At 46.2% G+C, this 25994-nt stretch overlaps 1 protein-coding gene across 1 annotated transcript; it reads right to left on the bottom strand.

Moving 5' to 3' along the window:
- Positions 1 to 596: 596 nt before the first annotated feature.
- grk6 (G protein-coupled receptor kinase 6) lies at positions 597 to 25654 on the bottom strand. The gene is made up of 16 exons (XM_023844782.2): positions 25452 to 25654; positions 21931 to 22026; positions 14998 to 15110; positions 14218 to 14295; positions 13991 to 14091; positions 13800 to 13892; positions 12784 to 12847; positions 11986 to 12126; positions 10633 to 10823; positions 10501 to 10538; positions 10008 to 10097; positions 8930 to 9138; positions 7969 to 8106; positions 7620 to 7757; positions 6473 to 6607; positions 597 to 6349 (listed from the first exon to the last, which is right to left on the bottom strand). Exons 1-16 carry the CDS (start codon positions 25501 to 25503, stop codon positions 6299 to 6301), a joined length of 1728 nt encoding a protein of 575 aa, XP_023700550.1. The 5' UTR covers positions 25504 to 25654; the 3' UTR covers positions 597 to 6298.
- Between the last annotated feature and the right edge of the window lie 340 nt (positions 25655 to 25994).

Raw genomic sequence — 25994 nt, 5'->3', positions numbered from 1 at the left:
AGCGTGCTAGCTTCAGATTAAATAGCTAGCCAGACATCCCACCTCCACTGGAAGTTCCGGGAGTCTCCCGCAAATTCATGGCAGCTCCCCGACACCTGAAAATGACGCACAATGTCCCGGAAATCTGCGGCAGTAAAATTAGCCGGTGAGAAGTTCTACCACCGAAACTCCTACCCCCAGTCGACAAAATATTTGTGCCGGTACCTCAACAGCACCTCACCAACCAGCAGAAACCTGGGATGTGCGAGTAGCTAGCCTCAGATAATTATTAAATAGCTATCTCCAGATTATTAAGTCTCCTTTTAATCAGTATTAGGCTCAGCACACTGCCATTCACACTTTACGGCTCCGCTCTCCGTACGCGTTATCTTTTTAAGTATCTGCTTCCAGAGAGAGAGGACGCGCAAAAAGCTTGGCAAAATTACGGCAGACAGCACGGACAAGAACATGTTGGCAAACAATCACTAAAATTCTCCACATAAAAAACATTTTTCGCTTAGATTATACATATTTTTAACGTGTAACCTGGCAACTATAAAAATCTATATTAGATTCATATACACCTACAATATATATCTGACTCACAGTCACATTAATAAGAGGCCCAAAGTTTTATTAGGAAAATACTTTCTTGTAGCCTACGGACCGTGTAATTGGCCGGCGGATATTTTTATTACATATTAAAAGGAAAAGTCAATGAAAAGAGCATCACATATGAAAGTAACACTGAAATGAAACAAAAAGTGGTACAATTCAGTTATTCTAACATAACGAATATTGAAAGACTCCTGAAACAGAACATAAAATTCTAGCGAGAGGATATGCTCTCCTACGACAAGTAACGGACGCTTGATACATATAGGAAGTTACTCGGGTGAAACAGAAAGCAAACTCTATTCATGTATCAAGCATGCTGCCCCCCAATGGTCATTATGGGGTAACTGCTCCCCTAAAGTGAGGTAAAAGGGAGGGGTTTTGTGATGCGATACTCCTGAAACAGTACCAAACCCAAAACTTGTGTCTTTGTGCTTAAGGTCTCATTTTTGAATATTTAATTGTTTTTTTGGAGGGGGGGGGGGTCCACCTATGCGTGTGCAGTCGTTTCAATTCACGGGAACACAGACAGGGCTCTCCTAAATGGTCATGAACACAACAAGCACGCTTATTACACAGCAGGGCAAACACGCATGTACACCACACACAGACACGCGTGCTAAATCAGTGCATAGCAGAGTGATCTGCGCACAGGCGTGACAGGACACACGCATGACCTCGTACATACTTCACAGTGTTGAAGCCCGACTCAGGAGTAGCAACACACAGCAAAGGGAGAAATCATTTCAGTCTAGTATTTAGTTTTTTTTATATATATATATATATATACACATTTAAAAACCATTATTGCTAAATAAAATTAGAATCATTTACACACTGTACAGTACCGCAAAAATTGGAATGTAGTCAAGTTAAAATCCGAGATGGGAAATGTGACTGACAGATCGACTCGCTTTTTTTTTCTTTTTCCCCTCTTTTGAGGATTGATAACTTCCAGAATTCCGGAATTTGTCCCAGTCTCCCCAGCATTATCGTCTTACTGGCTCAGTCATGTATAATTAAAAAAAAAAAAAAATTAAAAAAAGGAGAAAAGAAAAACAAGGCAAGAAGTCTCACGCTATCCTGACATCGGGACGTAACGCACATGTAATCACAGCTCAGTCAGGCGTCGGGGGGGAACCCGGGCGCCAAGCAGAATCGCTTTCTACAGCTGGCAATTCCCCCAACCCTGCAGTGAAACTGAAACACTAATTAAATGATTCCTTAAAAAGAAAAAAGGCACATTGAAAGGTGTAAATGAAGGTATACTTAGAAAATGAACGCCTGAAGTTAAGCAGAAAATAAACGTGCTCTTTCATACTCTTCCTAATGAATAAATTAAAAAAAAGCCTTATAATTTTCAAAAAAAATATCTACATGGCTGCAATTATGAAATACATTTTTACATGCAAAATTTGACAGGTCTTATTTTGCTAATATAACCCAATTAGGGAAATTAATTATTACAAAAGAAATGGGGGGGGGGGGGGGGGGTTATACCCAATTACTTTCGCCAAATCAACCCTCACCAAACCAAAACCAAACCTCACTTCCCCAAGTCCGTCAATGAATAACAAGTCTACAATGAAAGGTCTAAAAAGTACATTAACAGTTTAAAACAGACAACTGAAACAATGTTTAGAAACAAGGGACTGGCTTTAAATGCAATTGGACACTGTTAAAAAGAGACTAAGTTAATGAATAATTGAAAATTCTAGAACGAGAGTTACTTTGACACATTACTGAATTTTGGCATCAGATCGACGGGAGTGAAACCACAAACTTGGATAAAAAAAATGCAATCTTAAAATCTATTCCCGCCTGTTCTTTCTGGTATACTATGTTACTGCTAAAGCAGTAGTGTTAAACAGTGTCTGTGCTTCTCGAAATACAAACTGATTACGTTCCTCTTTCTTTTTGCAAAGCTAAGTGCCAGGATGCTCAACACTTTCATAGATCTGCTGTGCATTTTTTTTTTTGACGGTTTGCCATTATTCGCAAAACAATCTAGCTACATATAACTGCAAGGAGGATGGCGCATGGGATAAGAAAACTATATTATTGCTTGAAAGCTGTATACTATAGTGTTTTTTGTTATAATCATCATGTTGTTTTGATTGTCTGCTGGCTCCGATATCCCACAAAGTTGATGCTCTTGGAAGATGAGTGATCAATCATAGAAATAAGAGGTAGACTGATGCTTACTGGTCAACTTAAAGTACTGATATGCCTATCATGGTGCTTACACCATATATGGTCGATGTCCTTGTATGACTGAGCCGGGAGGTTGGTCCCAGGCTGTTTGAATACTGCAACAAACTAGCTTACAATGAGATATGTACTTTTAGGAGTAAAATCCTTCAAGCTGTTCAATGTGTGGAGTTCAGTTTCTCCTGAATTAACATTCAGACAAGGTTGTAACGAGTCCAGTCGTCATATTTCATCACTTCACTGGAATGTTATGTCATTAAACGTCCCATCAATTAGAAGTTGAAATCAGGGCACCATTTTAAGTTTTGGCAACAGAATTGAGACAACGGCACCCACAAGAGTCCCACACTAACAGATTTTGACATCCTGGACGTCTCTAGTGTACTGGGCAATGATCTGGGAACAAGGAATCCCAGGGAAAGGTCTGGTTTTACCAGGTGGAAACCAGTGTACTAAACGGGCACAAAGATTGTGCGATTTCATGAAGCAGCAGTCAAGGGAGGCAGAAAGAAGTTGAAATAGCCGAATAATATTAATATCAGTACATTCAGAAAAAAGTACTCATTTGGACCTTTGCTTGTCACTGGGGCTGTACCCTCAAGGATCTGCCAATTGTACCCTCAGCTGTAGGTGCTTGTACCTTTTAAGATCCAGAAATGGACTATGATGAACATATTTGTATCATTGGGGATACATTAATGCTGTTTGTACCTTGGGGATGTTCCTCAGAGTCCATTCCTGTACCTTAAAAAGTACCATTACATACACGTACAGGGTACAATTGGCAGACCCCTTGAGGGTACAGCCCTAGTGACAAGCAAAGGTACAAGTTAGTACTCCTAACAGTATAGGCTTATAACCCGTAGTTGACTGGATAGGCAGTTGTATGGTTACTGAAGCCTAAGACAGTGTTCGGTTGCTTCCAAATTGAGCCATCAAAGTGGACAAGAGGAGGTTACAAGTTATGTATTTAGGATGAGTTCTTGGGCAATGAGAAGCCACTCAATGAAAGTTTGGTGAAAGCTGCCCGAACTAGCGAATATTGGCCGGTTAAATCGTGTGATATTCCTACTTGATTAGCGGTCATAGCTTAAGCAGACTCCAAAAATTATATCTCAGATTTTCACAAAATTAAAGGACTGGAGTAATGTTAGATGTGAGACTCCCAAGGTAACACTAAACCGATTTAAGATTCAGAACAAAACTAAGCATTCACTGAACTTTGATGGCGGGTTTCTGGGCTTAGACCATCACCCCCCAGAAATGTGTTTCATCTGTGGTGTTGGGTGGGAATCCTAACCCCACAGTCCAGCTCTTTACCAGGCCTTCTGAAGAAGCTGGACAAAGACCGTTTTGTGCGTGGATCCAACTTCTGTCAAGATGGAGTGAGGCCAGACGGGCAACCGTTGATGGCACCGACAATTTCGGACTCTTGCGGACGCAAAGAGGGTTAGTCACCGCTGCCCGGACATGAATTAAACATTGAGGCTTTGTCCAAAGAAGGACAGACAGTCCTCAGATGCTGGCTGTGATAAGTACTCATACAAAACGTGGCACGAGGCTGCTGGAAAGGCCAGAAGCTGACAGGTTCAAGTGGGCTGGCAACCTCTCTCTAAACCCATAAGAGCTTCTGCAGTTCAAAAACTCAAGGTTGCAGGTACTTGATGACAAAGCACTCCAGTCTTACTCAGATGAAGACACTAAAGGAAATGAAAAATAAATCGAGGGTCTAAATCAATGTGGATGGTCCAGATAGTTGCAGAGAGAGCCAAATAGCTCTCTTAAGTCCATCGTGGAATAAGTTATACCACTCCACTACTTCTAAAGCAGAACCTGCCGATGGCCAGAAAGTAAATATGTAAATAACGAATTCAACATGACGCGTTTAAAACAAGGAAATGCGGCGCCAAAATGTCCGGCTGGGACAACCTCAGGCCACAGTGTCCTAGGATTTTAATGGCCCTGCATCTTCCAGGGGAGAATGCTGGCACATATTTGGCATCATTAATACGTCGTTGATGACATTAAGGCATTTCCCAACTAGAATGTGAGATGAGACAGTTTCCAAAAAAAAAAAAAAAAAAAAAAAAGAAAAAAAAAAAAAAAAAACACTAGTGACAAGGAGATTCTTTCACCGGTGAAAACCACACCATACTGCAAATGGAAGAAGTGGAAAAATAGGGACATAAAAGGTGTCGAGTCAGAAGTTCCATGTTTCATGGCCCTCGAGGGTGAATGAAATAAAACAGGACATCGAGTAAATCGACCAAACAAAGTAGGCATGAAGTTGGGAAAGTGTCACACAAAGTGTTGCGCCAAGACATGCAAACTCAGTCCCGCGTGACCTAAAAACATACGCTATCAACCATCCTAAGATATTCCTCCTGCACATAAAAGAACTAGGCCCTGAATTACCTAAAAGTGACTCACCAAAGAGTGAAGGACTACAACAGAAGACCAATTGAGGAATGTGCTTCTGAGGACCCAGAGGCAAGCAGAGGTAGGGGTGAGTTACCTGAAGAGTGTGAGTATAGATCATAACGGTAAAGGTCTTACACAGTCTTAAAGACACAGGGAACTTATTTGCTTGCAATGTTGAGGTGGGATAATTGGTCAGAAGGAAAGCCTGTCAGCACCACACGCGCCTTGAATTGTACAACAGGTACAAATATATATTGGCTGTGTTTGGACAGACATCAAACTGTATGCTTCTTTTCTAATCTTCATACACTGATAATAATCAGTATGCAGACAGACTTTAGAAAAAAAAAAAAAATAAAAAAAAAAAAAAATCACACTTCCTGCAAATGCTAATCACCATTATTATAGTGCACGGATGATAACAACTAAAATTAAATGGGGAAGATGCGGTTTTACAACAACTGGCTAAACCAACAGTGAGCAAGCGGTGATTTGGCACTCAGCTAGGCAGGGACCGAGTCGTGGTTACGGTAATTATGGCACACTAGCTTAGGATGAATGAGCAAACAAATTTACCCAAATAAAAGAATAAAATAATATGAAAATGACAAAGGCCTACAGCAAATACCCAGTCATCCATTCCTCACATTAAACTGAAATCTTACTGTAACAGAAAAATAAATGGCGTTAAACAGCACTCCCCTCCTGTGAAGTGCAGAAGCATTGCAGTTTTGAGCATACGAATCACTTTGCTTTGCAAAAATGGTCATAAAAAAAAAGAACAAATCTTTAAAAGCCTGCAGAACTGACTACTCACAAAGAGGGTACTTGAGACGAGACGACGTTTAGCATCGCTGACCTACAGGTTGTTTGCCAAACCCTAGGTAGATGGACGGTATAATTTTTTTTTTGCCGTATTTTTAGTTTTTAAATAACATATACTGTATGGCTATATACTGAAAATATACATTCCCATATTTAGATAGTTCTATTTTAAAAATACAAATGTGCAAAATTTGTAAACATATTGGATTCTCTGAGGGGGCAGGGCAGCTCATGGTGAAATTGGATCTCACAGTCTTGTGGGCTCATCCTCGCTGTCACTGCAGTCCCCACAGCATCCCTTAAGGGGCAGCAGAGAGCACCGGTTAGTTTCAAATACATATTGGCAAGTTAGCAGGAAATGAGAATTTGTTTTCCCATAAAGTAAAGAATGGTGAGGAGGGATGGGAGGGGGGGTTCTTACTTGTTGCCCAAAGAGCCTCTGAAGCAGCCCCTTTTTGGGTGGGGGGGAAGGCTGGTTCCTCCAGTCCATATCAGGAGGTACTGACCCATCCATAGGTAACATGTTGAGCTCTTTAAAGCACTCAGTCTCGATCATCTGTGAGGAGGACATATCAACCACTGAATGAATATCCACAACACTGGTGTCATTACTGTAATATGGACTCGTGGACTCGGAAAGTGTACTCACCCCCATACAAGGTGTGAGAGAACATTTGTGCAAAATAAAAGTTCCTCCAGAGCAACTGGCCCACTTTTGGTGTGTGGGGTGTTTCGTTAGCCAGGAGTGATATTACAAGCCCAATCACAGCACACTTCCTGTTTCTTCTCGAAACCGACAGGAAGTACCACACACTGACTAAGCTTTCTATCCTGAATCTTTCACATGAAGAGTTTATTAAAAAGGAGTTTTAGTATCAGAACACTTTAACGCAAATCTTTAATGTCGAACAACCTCCACTGTTGAGATCAGCATATTGAAACTTTAAAATTCTGGCTTTTCCTAAAACTAATTACCTAAAAAAAAGGGCTGACAAGTCAGTACTTAATGCCGTTATGAATCATAGTTAGACGAGTACGAAAATAGAAATCAAAATGTCTACAATGTATCCTGTTTCTTGAGAAAATACTCAACGGTAAGTAGGACGAGGGAGTGTTTGGGAGGGGGGGGGGGACGCCCACGCAGACAGCATCAGCGATATCCACCCACATTCTTAATGTGTTTATGTGAATTGCCACTATCCAGTTTGATCCACCTCATTCTACCTTATAAAGCTGGAACTTCCTGGACCACATCCACAGAACGCCCTCGAAGGAAATGAATCACGGGCTGATACGTACACCTGCCCTCTTGTCTGGAATTACTGGGAGCTGCCACAATTTCCACTATCTCCTTTGAAATGGATTGCAGGAGGTGGCAAAGATTTTCAAGGATCTCCATTAGAAGCTATGAGACCAGATCACTAAATCTTACATAAAGTAACCTACAGTCTTCAGCTCGGGGCAACAGCTCGTTTTATAAAGGAGTTCAAATATCGAAACATCCAAGTGTTTAGACGAACCGCAGGGACTGGAAATTCTTGGTTCGGGGGGCTGGGGGATGTTCATACCTCATTTTGCCAGGGGATCGAGACACTGCCCGTGGAGACCTTGTGGTAGAAGGAGCTGTCCTTGGGTTCCAGCTCCACCCCCTTGACGGTGGAGAACTGTTCTATGTCCAGCACATCCTTACAGTAGATGGCCTGCGGCTATGTATGCCCACACACACACAAAGGAGGGAATTTATTCCTTTAGTTGTGGGAAACATTTGGTGTAGGTCTTCAAAGCAGTCACAAAGCCCCTCAGACACCCCCCACAGACAACATGGACCAAAAAAGCGACGATGCATATAGGAGACTCAGTCACAAACCCCCTTAGATACCCCGCCCACAGCCAGGATGGATTCAGAAAGCGACTCACGTCGGGGATGAAGGGGGCTTGAAGCATGCCTGCCTCCAAACGCTTGAAATTCATGGACCGGAAGAGAGGGTGGGCTTTGACCTCCGCGGCCCCACCACCTTGACAGCCAAGCCTGACATTGGGGTCCTTGGCCAGCAACTGTTTAGGAGTAATAGTAATGGGAGAAATTAGGTTTGGAAATCAAGGGAGGGGGAGCTGGGATTAATCAGCTGCAGCCAATCAGGGCGCTGTAAGCCACAATCCTCCACTTTATTTCCATTGGTTTATGTCAGTCGATGACTGACAGGCAGGTTAATTCCACCCCACTGCAACTTTCGAAGCCACATTTGTCTTAACAGCAATTATCTAAATGAAAATCAAAGTTTGTTTCCGAAATCACACACTTAGCACAGTAGGCACTGAATTTTACTATAAACCTACTACTTGACTGTATGTAGTATATACTGTATATATGCATAAGAACATTATGCATGCACTTAGGCATACGTACTGCCACCACCATCCTGCATATTACCAGACCCGGATGTTGAACAATGACATTGAAACTTGGTTTTAACAATTTTCAACAAAAAAAATCTACGAAAAAATACATAATTAAATCATCTTATGTATCTCGGTTGTATTTTCTACTTAAATTTGTACACAGACTGCACTGCCTCCGCCATCTTCACAAAGAACATTCTTTGTCTCTAGTTGCAGCTCCAGCAGCCTTTTGCGATAGCATAGCATCCATCAGTAGCACACACTGGAATTTCACAGAATATAATTTGTTTGCCTATTGACTCATCCATACTACGGATTCAGACATACTGTTCACTTTGCATACTACATTTTGCCTACTGGATAGTAAACAAGTATGCGATTCTGGATGTATCCAAACTTGAGGTTGTCAACTGCAGGAACATGCTAGCGTTGAGGAACGCCACACGTCTGCCTGTCGATGATGCAGTCGCATGCTCACCATCCTGCAGAGGGACTTGGCATCCTCAGAGAACTTGTTTGAGTATTCCTCTTCCACCTCCCGCACCAACCGCTCCACCTCCTCACGCTTGATCTTCTTCTTGCGCTGCTGGAAGGGCGACTGGCCCTCGATCATCTCATAGAGCAGGCAGCCCAGCGCCCACCAGTCTGGGCTGAAGGTGTAGCGTTCGTTCTTTACCACCTCTGGGGCTTTGGAGTGGAGAGAGGGGGTTAGGGGAGGCACACAGACAGGCAGGGGAGGGTCACTGCACACAGCACAAAAATCACCAGCGTGTGCTAAAAACAGACACTCCGAAGACCCTGCACCTCAACCAGCCATAACATTGTGAGAGGACCTCCCACGTTGCTGGGTTTCTCCGCTTAAATATGAACTGAGCATATCAACAGAGCAGCCAATCACCAATCGGCTTGTCCACAAAACCCAGAAAAACAGGCAAACTTAGATGCATCCTTGTGTGTCTGGGTGAACATTCGGCAAACCCAATGGAATTATTTGAACCATTCTGCACTTTGTATACATAATATCCTGTGAGAAACTGGTTCTGATCTTTAAAATGTATTTTCTAATACAATTTATTCTTATACAGCACATTTACAGCACAGCTCAGCACATTTACAGCACAGCTGACCCTAAGAGTGTGAGGTCATTTCCCCCCTGCCAAGTTTTTTTTTTTTTAACACATAGATTTACACACATATAAATTACCCTGATTGACACTACCTGTGCACATCATAATCAGACAAAAAGAATCTAAGACATTAAAAAGAGAGCACTGCCTGTGCAGAGAGAATGAGAAACAAAGACAGTAACCGCAACAGAACTAGGGGGCATCCAGAACCGTGAGAATCCTGTCTGCAGAGGTGGATAGTCCAGATCCAGAAAATAAAAATCCAGACCAAGATTTTGTTTCAACCAACCAGTTGAATACTGTGACTATGACTCTTAATAATCAACTGGTTGGTTGAAGCAAAATCTTGGTCTGGATTTTTATTCTTTGGACCTGGACTATCCACCTCTGCCTGTGTGCAATTTCACTAGCAGAAACCAAGAGACTCACCCATGTAGCCCACGGTGCCCACCCGACCTTTGATGGTCTGGCCCTCCGGCACGTAAACGGCCAGCCCGAGGTCCGAGATGCGAATGTGGCCTGCAGAGGAAGCAGACAGACGGAGACACTCCAGGAGAGCCCTTCTCCACGAACACGACGGACACGTAAGCGGATTAAACAGAGATGCTCTTGATATTAAGTAAAACCTCAATGGCAGAGGTTAGTGCTTCATCAGTAAAGACTTTATCTATATAGAGATGTCCGCTTCCTCTTATTTACATAATTTACATGGCTTTCATACTCATTTTGGCTTCTTCTTTGCATCGGTGATGTTATCTAACAGGGAGAATACACTATCGACCCTACTATTTTTGCATGCTCCACTCCCCCTAGTGGCTAAAATCTGTAACAGCACCGCTCCCTACATACCACAAACGTCTCTGAGCACCATGGGGATATTCTACGATGTTTTTGTAAGACTTAAATAACAAGTGTCACTCACCATAGTCATCTAATAGGATATTTTCAGGCTTCAGGTCTCTGTGACGAAGGAAAAATACATAGTAAGAAAAAAAAAAAACCACCACAATGTAAACAGTCCGTGGTGCGGCTTTGCCAGATGCCTGAGGTTCACCTGTACACTATCCTCTCCCGGTGGAGATCTTCCAGGCCACAACACAGCTCAGCGGAATAGAAGACGGCCCTCTTCTCCTCGAACCCGGCCTCGCCCATGTGATAGATGTGGAACTTCAGGTCGCCGCCGTTCATGAGGGTCAGCACCAGGCATAGGGCGTCCTTCGTCTCATAGGCGTATGCCAGGCTCACCTCCAGGGGGCGATAGAGACACTGAGGCACGGCCTAACTATTCTGGTAGGATTAACTCACCCAGACACCTATGACACCTATGTTTTGTCACGTCTTATCTAAGGTTTATACAGATAATAACAGACTGAAGCAGTATTGTATTCAGATCGCAGTTCATCCTGCTGATAAAACAGTGCCACACTCACACACTGCACTACATTTCAAAATGCAAAAATATTCATGAACACTGAAAGGTAAAAAAAACCCCACAGGTTTCTCTTTGTGTAGAAGATTGATGTAGGAACTAGAAAAATACTTGTACATACACATAAATGTGGACAGATGAGCCTAGGTGATGTGTATACGCAGTTTTGGATGTCTAAGGGGGTTCACACCTACTGCGGACACACCACTGCGCACTGCTGGGTTTTGGTCCGTACAGTGACACGAAAGCGACTCGATCGTTCATTGGCCAGGGGAAAAGTAGCCGGAAGTCAGAAAGGAGACCGAACCAAAAGGCTGCACGTGAAAACCTTCGCTACCCTCTCCGATCAGAGTGAAGACAAAAACGGCAAGCGGATTCGAAGAAAGGCAGGATGAGGGAGGTTATAAAGGTGTTATAAAGACTCCCACCTCCACTACAATCTGATTGGTTGGTCCTGCCTCATCTAGCTGCTTGGACCCACCTCCTCTACAATCTGATTGGTTCTCTCTCTGAACCAATTATTTTTTTATCGTTCTGCCCTCAGAACATTGTGTAAGTAAAACTCCCATGAGCCATAAATGTGATTGGACGTTACTCAATATGATGTCAATTAACGGATACCTGTACCTGCATACTGCAAGTAAATAATGCATGGAAAGTAGGAAATAAAATACTTATTTTTAATATAACGTCCATACCACACTTCAGCACGACTTAAGAGCAGCCTTGCTCTACAGCGCCACCCCAGACCTGGCGCGGTAATACGCAGCTCCCCGGCGCGGTAACACGCAGCTCCCCGGCGCGGTAACACGCAGCTCCCCGGCGCGGTAACACGCAGCTCCCCGGCGCGGTAGTACCCAGCTCCCCGGCGCGGTAGTACCCAGCTCCCCGGCGCAACGCGGACGGTCCAGCGCTAAGGTGCATGCAGAGGCACGTCTGCAGTAAGTAGAACCATCCTTAAGGGGGAGCTGTACTCACTACAAACCGACTGTTGACCTTCTCCAGAATCTGCTTCTCGTTGAGCGCCATGGATTCTCCTTTCCTCTTTTTGATCCTCTTCTTCTCCAGCTTCTTGCAGGCGTACATCTTCCCCGTGGCTCGCACCTGGCACGCGCACACCTGCACGGCGGCGACACAGACTGGGGCGTGAGGTCAGTGCGCAGGGCCGGGGAAACTCGCCTTTCACACCGCGGCGTGTCGCGGTGAAGCCCAGGACGCACGCGGGCCGAAAGATACCGCGACATCGTGCAAATTCCTGGATTTAATTATCTCTCAGAGATAGAGAGAGAGAACTGTGGCAACATCACTAAACAAACAAGCTGAACAGAAGGCCTTTATGAGCTTACATGCGCTCAGTTTCATCCAAATTTTGGCTAAATAATTTACAATATAATCGTGATGGTGGTTAGGTCACGTTATACACGCAGATATCATCACTGCAGGTACAGGGGACAAACTCTTCTCTGAAATAAAAACCATGAAACTCCTGGGATTGGATGTCAGGTTTAATATCTTAAGCGCCTCTCTAAGGAGCCTTTTATAACCCAAAGCTAATCGTGCAGTCCTTGTTTTTCCAGAGGTGTCCAACACCCTGACGGTGAGATTTATGTAACTCAAAGATTGTAACATGCAAGAAATACCATCATGCTCATGACTGCCCTGTAAATATGACAGGGGGGACGGGACGGGACTCCCCACTCATATCCAACCAGGAGCAATTTATCCTTGCAGCTAATGGCCTGAAGGGGTTAACGGTTACGGGTTTGAGGGCCATACCTCTCCGAAGCCTCCCTTTCCCAGGACCCGGTACTGCCGGAAGGTGTTCTTCGTCACGGGCTGTCTGGAGAGCAGAGGGAAATTAGCGTTAGCAGCCATAACCCAAACACAGATTTCCACTACCACTGATGACTTGCACCACCAGTCAAACCCCACATTTGCACGGCGCCCCCTGCTGGCCACAAACAGTCACTACACTGGGGGTGACACAGACTGGGCACCTAAGAACAAGAAACCCGTCCCTGTTCTAGCCCGGCAAAATGAGCCACATCCACCACTTCATATCCAATTAAACTAATTTACCTCCACACTCACCCGTGTAATTGTAGAACGCTGGTTTCCTTCCAAAACGCTCATAATGCAGTCACTAATTAAATGCTATTAAATACGTTAATTTGTTTATCAGCCTGCTTGCTAAACCGGCACACATTAAGTGCTCTGACGTTATGCAAAAATAAAATTTAACGAAAATTTTACAACGCTATGAACACGATTAAGTCAGATTACTACCTACCAGGGCCTCATATAATAACCTCTGTGTTCGTAGACTTTACAATTAATCGTATATAACGACAACAGCAATCTTGCTGCAACGGTAACAATGTGACAAACGTGCGCGCGCATCCCAGATCGCTGGTCTAAGGTCATGTGACCTCCCGTGTCTTTAAGCCACACCCCCATCACAACCACAACACCCCCCCCCCCCCCCGTCCTCACATTCCTTCACCCTAATAGCGATACTAACAGCAGCTCAGCGTCAGGGGGATGACGGCTGAATTAGAATGAATTGAATGAAGAATGACTCATAATACATAAACGAAGGGCTGCACGCCGAGGTTAGCCTGTCCCATTACGTCACCTTAATTAAACAAATAAAGGAAGTCGTCCAGCAAACAGCGACTAATAAAACCAACAGCTAGTCAGCCAGATGTCATTCAGCAGCGAGAAGGGTGTGATTAGGGAGAGCTGTGTGGATCTGCCCCTCCCCCCGCAACGACGCAAAGCCCCGCCCCTACCTCTCCAGCCACTTCCACTGCAGGAACCGGTTGAAGTACATGCTCTCCTGGTAGTCGGAGAAGGGAGCCTCGCTCAGGCAGCCATGGATGAGCCTGCGGTGGGCAGTGGACAGGGCATGAGAGCTCAGCCTTGCGGGGCGTACCAAGTGGCAGGTGGTGGCCGGGGGGAGAAAGGAGGGGGAGCGGCTTACTTGGTACACTCCTTGAAAAGGTCCTTACAGGCCTCATTCTGAAGGCCCTCCATGCACTTGGTCACCAGCTCGTTCGGTATCTCGGGGACATGGTCGTCTGACTGTGGGAGGGGCGACATCAGCACTTCGGATGGGCTTTCAGAACCGGCCACAAAGTAAACACACACTGCTGGCCGGTTTAGGGCCTTGGCTGCCTACTCTAAGTGGTACCTCATTTTGGACCATACCGTCAAGCTGAAGTATCGGTCAATCAACTCCTGTCCTCGTTCCCTTCGTTCTTCGTCTGGGGTGACTTCGTACTCTGCCTGGAAAGGGGGGGGGGGGGCCATTAGCAAACACACACCTTTCCATACGCATGAGGTTGCTTAGCGGCTCAAGAAATAGCGAAGTCCTCCTCTCGTCCTTTAGAAAAATCGCCGGCAATTTCTTTTTTTTAATCCGACATGTTAACATTCCCCCGAGGTTGCAGGCTCTCTCTCTCTCGCTCGGCGGCGCTACGTCACTGGCTTAAGCGGGGATCGCGGGCCAATTTGCGGGCTGCCATCGCAAACAGAGGCACGGACACGTTCACTGGGGTGACGGGGGGGAAAAAATATGCAAATACACATCACAACACATACAACTGCGGGGGCATCGACGTCAATGTGTGTGTGTTTAAAGAGGGGGGGGGGGGGAAGCAATATCACAACAGACTGCTGTGGTATCACACGGGGGCCGGCATGGGACGGGCGATGGCAGAAGGTTTACTATTGGGAGGGGGGATAATGAGAGGAGCCCCCAGAGATGGGGTGGGAACGTGGCCGGGGGTGAGAAAGGCCGGGGGGCAGGGGTGTAGGGGAGAGGGGGCGGGGACAGTGACGCAGAGAGCGAGCTTTTGACTTTCAGACTTCCCGTCTGTGATTTCAGCCCTTATTGTCACTCACAGACGTGTGATGTCGCTTCTCTAGAGTCTCGCTGAAGGTAGGCAGAAATCCCACCCCCCCAAATCCCCCCCCTCGGGTTCTCACCACGGCGTCCAGGAACTGGACACAGCGCTTCAGCTCGGGCCGGGTGTCACAGAACTGCCGGAAGAGGGTCCGTCCGATGGGCTGGCGCTCACACAGGCTGTGGTAGTCCCTCTCTGAACATCGGGAGGAGGAGGAATACGAGAAGAACGAGGGATGAGCGGATAGAAGAAGCAAAAAAACAAACGGGACCACTATGTATATATACCTGTACGGAATTATTGGGCAAGGGTGCATGGTAGGTAAATTACTGGTGGTGTTCCTCAAAGCCAATCAGCCAATCAGAGGAGAGCAGAAGCTAAGCAGAGGCATGGTTATCCAGGAGGATTATGGGTAAGGGTGGAGGGCGGAGTCTAGTGAGAAGGAACACAGGTCGTCGCCTCCCAGTAATAAGTCAGGCCTTACCAGGGATGCCCCCAGACTGGTTTAGGGGGCAAGGACACTGCCTTTGATATCTGCAAATCTTCTAAAGAGGTCACTTGATGTTCCGCAGCTTGATTTTCTTTGGACGGGAAGTGGTTAAATAAAAGCAACATGCTGTTCACAACGTTAATGACTCCCTACAGGATTCCATGTTTTGGGGAAAGGGGTGCGGCGTACAGGGGGTGACGTTTACAGAGCCCCACCGAAGCGGCATCAATCACCATCATTTCCGAAGCCCGAATTCCCCCGGTTTGAGACGGAGAGCTGAAAATCAGCTGCGTTTCATTTGCCGCGAGTTTTTCCCCGCAGGATTTCAGCTGGCGTTTAGCACAGGGTGATACATACTTAATTACTTATCACTTTATTAATTCCGAAGGAAACCACAGGATCTGCAGCTGCTCAGGGTTTTACAGAAGACCGTAAACTGACACAACAACTCTGCTGATAATGAACGACGATCAAAACAGATTCGGAGATCGACTGAGAATACTGACTTTCCAAGATCATCTCAGTCAGTGCTGAGGTTTTGGGTTCAATGTCTTCATCATCCTTGGTGGCACAAGTTTAAAACCACCTGACCTTCAGAAAATGTGAATCAGAAAACCCCTTGTAAATCCCCATTTAGTTCACTGCATTACTTCAAAACACACAAACATCATCCTGCTTTTATCCATACATCAAAGCCCCCCCCCATCTGCAAAAAAGGACCTCCACGGCACCCCCAGATGGCCTCAGGCTTGCTTGACTCCCACATCCAACCAGAAATTTCACATGAAAAGGTTCGAGTCACAAAGGAAAGCCATGCGTCTCCTCTCGTTCATTTCCAGCCATGGTTACCGGCAGCCCACTGCAGGTCAGAGAATCCTGAATGTCCTGCAGTGGATTAGCACACGCGCATGCAGGCACGCCCAAACGTGCAGCGGAGATCGAACATGATTGACTCTCACCTGTGGGCATAAGTAAACTGAGCCAAGCACCATCTGCCAACGCCCCACTCTCACCCCGACCCACCCCCCCACTATGAGTTTCAGATGTTCTGAAATACACTGCCTGTCTGTCACAACAGGAGGGCAATGATGTTACCCAAGATGGGAGTGACTGCATGGGAGGGCATTATGTTCGGGGGAGTATTAAAGTGAAAGGCAACTGCGGAAAATGCACTGCGCCCCATCCATCCATCCATCCATCCTCACTTGTCCGATATAGCATCGCGGAGGTCCGGAGCCAATCCTAGAAGCACAAGGCAGGGAATTACCCAGCATGGAGCACCAACCCATCACAGGGCGCACACACCATTCACACCAAATGCAGTATTGCGGCCAAGCCGTCGCAATTTATAATGCATTTTCAGCTGCTGATCTTCTGGTACAAGGCAGCAGCTACAGGAAGTGGCTTGTTCTGAGTATGGACAGACGTGTGTGCGCGGGACATGTCAAGCAGCCCCAGCCATCGCGCCACACCTGGCACAGTCTCAGAAAAACCACGCCACTCTGGCCCGCCATCGCTAGGGCAGCCGCGCGCCTGCATGCAATGAAGGAAAAAAGGAAGGTCGGCGTTGGAGCGCCCTCCGTCGCGGTCTGATCCGGCGAGCAGCTTAGTGGCAGAGAGGGGCCCCCCCATGATGGTATGCGGCTGCAGATACGCTCTGACAGCCCCGTTGGGCGAGGGGGAGGGGACGGAACGGCACGGTTACAAAACCGAGGCTGAGCGTGCAGCGACTTGAAACACGCACAGCCTGATTCATAACTACGGCCTCTGCCACCGTCCTTCCGGGGCCAGGAGTTTTGCAAACGCTGCAGGAACTCGGAGCTGCACCAACTCACTGCTATTTAGGCAAAGTTTCCACAACACGTTTCACTCCTTTACCCAAAGCAGCTCACTGCAGAGGGAAGGGATACAATTTGCTTGCACTCCCGAGGGTTTGAACTTACAACCTTTGCATCGCAAGCGCAATTCTCTACTTGTTGAGCCACAGCAATAGTACAGGAGGAACACCGCAAAAGGAGAAATCTCTACGCCACGCCCCCAACTATACACATTTACATGTTGAGCAGATGCTTTCGTCCCAAAGGACGTAGAAGCGAGGCAAGCATCAAACTGCAAACGCTCATGCCGTCATACACAGATCACGGGTTAAGAAGCAGCTACTAAAGAAATGAGTGCGAGAACCATAAATACACACTCATGCACGCATGCTAAAAGACAGACATAACGCCTGGTCATGAATTCTGTTTCACAAATATACACAGCAATCACAACCTTCACAACTGAAGAAGAAACAAAAAAAAAAATCTTGAAAACCAGACTTAATGCCAACAAAAGATAAGAAGTTGATTCCAGCAGGAAGTCCAGTGACAGTTACAGCTGCAGTGACAGTGTACATGTCACAAAGGACGGAAGCCTATCGAGCCTATCGGTGCGACAACCGATAAATGGCCGTTGTGCGGTTCAAGCGACAGCCTGCTTACATAATCCGAAGCGGGCCAGATTCCATTCGAACAAGAAACAACACGACGAGAACAAGTCGCCTCGCAGGGAGTTTCTGCGGCCCCGCAGAGGCCGTGCCCGACGTCATCCGAAAGAACAGCTGCACTTTACGCATGAGATTGCGTTTCCCAACTCACTGATGCATGGAGATGCACTGCTTTAATCACTCTATTCTGTTTTACGCAAGTTTCATTAACGTGCCAGGTGGGGAAAATATTTTTTTAATGATGTTCATAAACGTCATATTTTGAGGTATGTTCTGAGATATGTTAATTTAAATATTACCGACATAAGCCATGATTTATGATTGTTAAGTTATTTATGCTTTTGATTTCTTTTTGTAAAAATTACACGAAAAGCATGAGAAGAGGAATCATAGGAATTTAAAATCAAAACTTTAAAAATGGTCACAGAGGAGCCTGAGATTCTTGTAATGACTCATTGCAAAATGGCGACGCGTCCCGTAAATCTTTGTGTAGGGTAGCAGTGAGAGGCGTGTAATTAGGGCCGTAATGGACAGAGGCTTGTAAACTGGATCCAGAATAAATAAGGTCGAAGTCACATGACCCCCCCCCCCCCGCATCTCCAGGGTTACTGGACTTAAGGAAGAAAAGAGCTGGGGAGGGGGGGGGGGGGGGGGCAGAAAGCATGAACCACAAAACAGTGAAGAGGAGAGAGAGGAATGGTCAAGGTGACACGTCGCATTCGAGGTTTAATCCGGGGATTGGACATTAACCCCAAGAGGAGCCGCGTCTTTACTGCCCAAACACCGCCTCGACGCGGTGAGCCAGCCGCACAAGTACGGTACTTCTAGGCCAGCCATGAAAAATCCTGAATTCTATTCAAAGCGGTATAAATGAGCGGTGATGTCGCGCCTGCGAGCGCCGTCCAGCCAGCATGTGGGTCGGAGCGATGGACGAGCCCAGACCTGTGCTGCGTGCGACGCGCTCCAGGTCACCCTGCGGCCGGGAGATGGGCGGATGTGCATCAGACATTCAGCTCGCGCTCCTGATACAGGCCGTTACAGGCCCCCCCGGCCCCTTTCCCCGTGTGTCCCCGTACCTTCCACCGTAAGCGGCGTTCACAGCCATAGAGAATCACAGGGTTGTAGCTGCTGAATTCTGTCATCCGTGTTTCATTTGCGCGTGTATAACAAACACACACACACACACACACACACACACACACACACACGTTTGTATTCATAACTTTGTGGGGACCACTCATCCACTTCTATGGAACAAATCCCTAGCCCCAGCAATGACGACCTACCCGATCCTAACCTTAACCATAAGTAACCAAACAAAATCTGAGAGTTTTGACATTTTTAGTTTTTTGACTGCATTCTCGGATTTCCTATAAAATGAGTAAACCCTTGTGGGGATAAAAATAAAAAAAAAAAGGTCGCCAAAAAGGTCATAATAGGTTTTTAATCACATTGTGGGGGCAATTTGGTCCTCACAAAGTAATATACGCCATGACCACAAACATGAACGCACCGACATGCATGCATGCACAGACACGCACAGACACACACGCATGCACACACAGACACGCATGCACGTGCCTCTCTATCATCCCAGGCAACCCATCGCCTATCTTGTGACCTGTAACACTAGCACAGTCACACACTACGGGCGATTCAAAGGCCATTCAACCTAACTTAATGTCTCTGGCGCTCAAGAGGGCCGCAGTGTGACACCGGAAGAACACGCACCCCCCACGCAGAGAACAATGGTTAAGAATTGACAGAGTTTTGGAATTAACTCGAAAAATGAGAAAAGCGAAAGCAGTGCTCAGCATATCAGCATCGTAGAATCCGGCTCCTCAAATGGTCCGGCCCACAGTTTTATTAACACCCCACAAATGGCAGCAGTTTGCACACTTCTGTGCAAGCAAGCAATATGATACATTTACAATAAAATCCATGGCAGAAAACTGATAACTCCGACATTTAATAATAAAACGAGGCCTGGCCAGGAGTTCAGAAAGACGGCTCGGCACCCAATCAGAAAACGCTTCATAGTGCAGTTTTTTCAATTCCTTCTGGTGACAGGATGTTTCCCGTTTTCTTTACTGATGGTTACAAGCGAACAGCATAAACAGAAACTGAGATTCTCTCCCAAAAATGTCCCTTAAGCAAATTTGCAAGACGGACTGATGCATTTAGTTTTATACTGAACGACTTTTATATAAGCAATTTTCAGTAGCTGTCGTTTCATTGCACAACTTAAGGGTGACACTATATTCGACACACAGGAAGCAAAGATTTCACGATTATTCAATTTTTGACGCAGGTTTCCTCCAACAGACAGTGTTGTGCAAATTCGCACAATTCCTCTGGTTTACCACGGACCAGCAGAAGCTTGGGGCTGAGGCAGCGCTGTCAATCTGAAAGCTTGTTTAAACAATTTACACAAAACTACCCCTTTTTTTCCTGGAAAAGCAACTGCACATCTCTCAGCCCTTTCCTGATGGCATCAGGCCTCTTCTGATGGTGACAGATTTAAGTGCTCACTAAACAATCTCTAACTATATACACAGCTAGGCTAACCACGCTAACCAGAATCCTCAGGCCTGCAGATTAAGTACTCACTACACATTACTTGCTCGCTAACTTTATATACAGCTAGTCTTACTGTACTAAAAGGACTCCTCAGGCCTCTGATAATGGCAGATTAAGTACTCACTACTCATAGCTCACTCGCTAGCTAACCATGCTAACTGGAATCCTCAGGGCAGTAGTACTCGCTACTCATGTCACACTCGCTAACTTTACATACAGCTAAGCTAACCATGCTAACTGGAATCCTCAGGGCGGCAGTACTCACTACTCATGTCACACTCACTAACTTTATATACAGCTAAGCTAACCATGCTAACTTACTGCTGCTCAATGCTCACGCTAGATGTTCTGTGACCTAAATCGACATGCAAAAACCCGATGTCTGCTTAAAGGCCAAAAGCTTCAGCTTCCTCTCTTTCCCACCGTTTCCTCTCTCGGGTGACAGCTGCAAGCAGCTGACCCAAAAACGACACGAGAGCACCCCGCAAATTCCACCCCACCGAGGGACCCGCGGCTTTCTCCCCCAGAACCGAGATCTGGGTCAGAAGGCGGAGATCGAACCCGCAGGAACCCGGGAACCCAGCGGATCTGGACTTCGGAAACCCCGGGGGGGGTGGGGCACGGGTAGCACGGGCCGAATGGAGAAGTTCCTCTCCGATGCAAGTGGCCATGCGTCAGGGATCACAGTGTGAAGCTATGGGGTTATCAAACAGCGAGAAGGCGGAACATGCAGCAGCAATGGTGGAAACACCAGAGAACAAAGTCATATCCCTTGTTACGTTAAACACTAAGACCCTCGACCAGGCATCCCTCTGCCAGTGTCCAGCGATTTATTCAAATTTAGCAGATGCTTAACCAAAGAAATGTTTTTTGAGGAAGCAGCTCAGACAGTCTCTGGGGCAATAGGGACTTAAGGGCCTTGCCGATGATGACATCACTCTGCCGACCCCGGGATTTGAACCAACAACCTTCTGATCACAGCCACAGGGTCTGTACCTTGCTGCGACGAAGCAGAACCCAGCCCAGGCCTTGAAGCCTCTACCGTTCTGCCAGACATGAGCCCCTATTTCACCCGGTTTCTGACTTCTACCTCGCCCCCAGAGTCGCTCCAATACCACATGGTCCCAGCCAGGAAGCTGCTTGTGACGGCTGCCTGGCTTTAGGTCACAGACTGATTTGTCACTTGCCAAGTCATAGCAGAAACAGACGTAATTTGGGGGGGGGGGGGGGGGGGGGGGGTTGGGGGAATCACAGTGGTTAAACTCAATGGTGGTACTGACCTCCGGCTAGCTAGCTATAAACCACTCGGAGCAGCATATGAATGAAGGAAAAAAGTAACAGTGTTTCTGTGCCTTATTAAACAAAGAGAAAAATAATGTGCCCAGTGATGGACTGGCATCCCTGCCAAGGTATAACCCCATGCTTGTGCCCAGTGCTACCTGGGATACGGAGGGGCTTACCTGTGCTCTGGCGTAGCTCCTCGCACTGGGTTATGTGGGGAAACTGCAGCATCTGCTTCCATTTCTTACTCTTTCCCTTCCGGTTGCCACCGCCCCCTGTTGCCGGGAGGACCAAAGAGCAGAATCAGAAGAGTGGTTCTGTCCAACACAATGCACAAGGGCACAGACTCCCGGTCCCCCCTCAAACAAAAAAAATAAATAAGGGGGGATCCCCTCTCCTCCTGGGATGAGTCAGAGACCAAGGGCAACTCTCCAAATCAAAGACGACTCTATTGTCATTCTACCCACTGCAAAACAAAATGATGCTTACTTGCCATTAAAATCAATATTTTCCTGTCTTTATTTCCATCCCTAGCTTTTACAGATTTAACTGTACAGCCAAACACCGCCCCCCCCCCCTTGCCTCTTTTTTAAAATGGTCTTCTGACTTCCAGAGCTATACGACGCCGGACACCACGGCAGCTTCAGAAGAACCACTCCACTGGCACGTGGACACCCTCCATCGTCACTGAATACCTACAGTCCCACTGGAATGACCGGTCCAGGTGGAAGGCCCCCGTGGCCTTGCCATCACGAATAGCCTTCTGGCAGCTTGCCAGTACGAAAAAAAAAGAAAAAAGGTCAGCTCGCCTGTGAGAACTACAGTATGACGGGGGGGGGGGGGGGGGCATATCTGAGTGTCTTTAGGAGGCTTAACCGCTTTTCACAACACGAATGCGGTCGACAGCCCAGTGCAGACAGCAAATGACGACAGGAAAGAGGCGGTGAAATTTTGGTATGGCTGGGGGGCATTTTCCAGATGGGTCCAAAGTACTACAGCCTACAGAGTACCTGCAGCATACTACAGAGTATTAGAGAGTACTTTCAACCTTGAACAGTGAACTCTGCTTGCAGCTTGCCGTAGGAAATGCAATATTTGCAAGCCAAATGGCTTTCTGTGACGATGACGTCAATCAGAATAAGGGGTACAAATAAAATGTATAGAGATTTGCATAGTTTGCGATAGGGGAACGGGGTGGGGGGGGGGGGGAGACGACCTGCGGTGTGACCACACGCTGCGTAGGAAACGAGTCACGTGGACCCACTGCAGAGACGATATAGAAACAACATAAAGCTTGGCCGACCTCACTCAGTCTCTACATTCATCCATTCATTTGAGAGCACAAACTTCCCACAAGAGCTACTGTCGTTCCGGTGGCAAATTCTAGCCTTTTTTAAATTAAGAAAAAAAAAAATGCATCAGCATCGTGTGCTCTTCAGAAAAAGTTCACAGGAAGATAAACACTTGTTGCAGAGGAAGAGCGACAACATTTAAAAAAAAAAAAAAAAAACTGACTTGAGTATCAGCCAGACTTGTTTTAGAAGTTGTCCTATGAATAGTTATGATAAGAAGGTGTTTATTACTTTAAGTCTGATCTGACATTTACTATAGCGTTTATCATGTCCATTCAAGGGCTTGATAATTACCACACAAATTTCCCCCACCTGCAGTGTTGCATATTTTCCCCATATAAAAATATGCATTTTAAGAAACCAATTATGAATTATAAAATGGAATATATAGAAGCGATTATTTTTTATGAGGTTGTATTTTCTAAAAGAATTAAGGTGGGAAATGTACTTGTTCAAAAAGTGTCACGTGAGAGGCTCCTTTCCTCAACATTTCCTGCTCAAAGCACACTAGCAGCAGGGTAACGCAGCATGTTCACTGGTACTTGCACGTCTTGCAGACTCAATGTTAGACGGCAGCACAATGTTGTGCCAGGGCCAGTGTAGACGGGAGGAGCATATGCGATTCTAATACTGAGCCGGGTGCAAACACCCATCGGGATGACTGCCGTGCAAAAAAACGAGTTCAAACAAATGAAACATACTTATACAGGAAAAAAAAACGCTCCCTGTATGAATCCTGGTTTCCCCCATCACGCTTTTAACGTGAAGTCTGTGGTTCTGTGTGCAAGTGCATTTTATGGATGCGCCATTTCCATCATTCATAAATAAATCGAATTTCCGTGCTTTACGTTTCGGCGATATTAGCTAACATTTCAGCGCTACCTGATCCCATTATTCCAACCGTAATGTGGTTGGAATAAACATCCATCAACTCCAAAGGACTTTCGGAAATGTACTATTGTAGGATGTTCCGTCTGCTCGATGTCATGTTATGGAAAAGTCAAACGATTAATCATAACCTAAGTGAACAAACAAGCTGGCGATTGCTTCGTGTTTGAGGCAGTATCAAGACGGAGGAGTGTGCATATTTGGGCAAAGTAAGATGCCAATTTAAGGAGGGGTGCATTGGTTATTCATGCTGGCTAGCATAAGCACAACTGCAGCTGCCTCTGCAGACCGGAGTAACCCGCATGCAGGTAGACGTTTTATCGTGCATCTGTGCATATAAAAAACCAGGGGCACTGATTAGTACAATACAGTTTGTTTCCCCCCCAAAATTCATCTTGATTAGAACCACAACTAGAGGACCATCACCGAAATTTACCAAAATAATATTGCAGAAACTTTCACATGGCTTACAGCTGCTCGTAAATGGTCGGGCTTTTTCCGAAACGCATAAAATCTACAGATGCAAATGTAAATTTTTAGTAAAATGTAATTACGGTGTCTTTTTAAGAAATGCCGTATTAGTATTTGCGAAATTCCAGCCCTTAAATAGGCTGTATTTCAACATAGTTTCACTATCATGACCACACACACACATACATGCATATATACACCAGAGTGTGGTTATTTTCTATTAGAGAAAAACGTGTTTCTGCAAGAAAAGAAGTATGCTTACTGTAACAGGTGTCTGGAGCAAAGATACCTGCATACAACGTGCACTTTGAAGGAAACTAAACTTGTGTAGCAGGTAATTTTGTTGCCATTTTAGTTACCACTGACAGGAAGGGGAATCAGTGAACTGTACGACAGACACGAACACTTTTCCGCAGACTGATAAATACTTGTGGGAAAATGCGCCGAAGCGTGCTAAAATCCGTCAATGCCATAAAACCGACTGAAGGTGCGTGACAAAAACGACGGGATCCCGGTTTTTAGATTACCACGCAATCGCAGGTGTTTCCACAAATGCTTTTCTTAATTATACTATAGGTATCGTTAATGAGCCCTTTTTAGGTATGCTAAAAACATTGCAGAAATTATTGCTTAAACGGGATGCGTTCCGGGAAACGAAATGCTCCGCTGGGGTGCAAATGCATCCTGACAGTTTACCATTTTTTCCTGAGATTCCGTGTCTGTTTCCACAAGGTTACACGCCGATAAAAACGCTCCTGGTCGCAGAAACTCGGACGCCGAGTCGTGAAACAAACAATCAAAGCATTAAATGCAGCACAACAGGGGGTAGAAAGACAAGGGAGAGCGATCGACCCGGCAGCTTCCCATTTCTGAGTGGCCTAGACTTCCTCGGGGAATCCCCGGGCTTTCGGTGCCATCCGAAGCTGCGCTCTCGGAGCTGTCAACCCGGGCAGCACCCCGTAGCCGCCGGGTCCCCCCCGCCTGCTTACCTTCCCTGGCTTTCAGCAGGACGGTGTTGGCCACGATATTCTCCAGCTCCATGTTTTCCTGGGTTGTGGGCAGCCTCAGGCCCAGCCTCGTCGCCGGGTTGGCAGTGAATATGTCCTTCCCCCACCCCCCCAAGCGGAATATTCTAACCCCGAATGACTCCTCGTCCTGTCGCTCTTCGCTGGGTCTCCGCCCCGGAGCTCCTTGCCTGAGCCCTTGTGTTTATCCGTGGACCCCACCCACACCTCAATCCATTGGTGCGAATATGAAATTTACGCGACATGTATTCCTTCTTCTATTGGATGGTTCGTTGGCGGCCACGCCTCAAATAATGCCCTATATGGCCAGATTCGACCTCGTCGTCCGTATCATCGAAATATTAAACGTAAAAATGATTACCATTGCGATTAGTAGGTGTAATGGCATAGAAGACCGAGCCAAAGAAAGAAAGAAACAAACAAATGTAAATAGGAATTCAGATGGTAGTCAAGGCTGTAAGTCATTATTGGCAATTTATTTCTGTAAGTTGAATAACATGTACCTTA

The sequence above is a fragment of the Paramormyrops kingsleyae genome, chromosome 24 (genome assembly GCF_048594095.1).
Source record: "Paramormyrops kingsleyae isolate MSU_618 chromosome 24, PKINGS_0.4, whole genome shotgun sequence".
Lineage (NCBI taxonomy): Eukaryota > Metazoa > Chordata > Actinopteri > Osteoglossiformes > Mormyridae > Paramormyrops > Paramormyrops kingsleyae.
Note: the sequence above shows the minus strand (reverse complement) of the source record. Positions and strands in the feature narration are given on the sequence as shown.

What these genes read in the sequence shown, in the direction of transcription:
- grk6 (XM_023844782.2), bottom strand. Translation starts at nt 25,503, where the DNA reads ATGGAGCTGGAGAATATCGTGGCCAACACCGTCCTGCTGAAAGCCAGG. An exon ending in GAAAGGGAGGCTTCGGAGAG is followed by an intron (nt 12,127 to 12,783) that starts GTATGGCCCTCA and finishes GCCGCCGTGCAG; the next exon opens with GTGTGCGCGTGCCAGGTGCG. An exon ending in AAGCCCCCTTCATCCCCGAC is followed by an intron (nt 7,758 to 7,968) that starts GTGAGTCGCTTT and finishes GGGCATACATAG; the next exon opens with CCGCAGGCCATCTACTGTAA.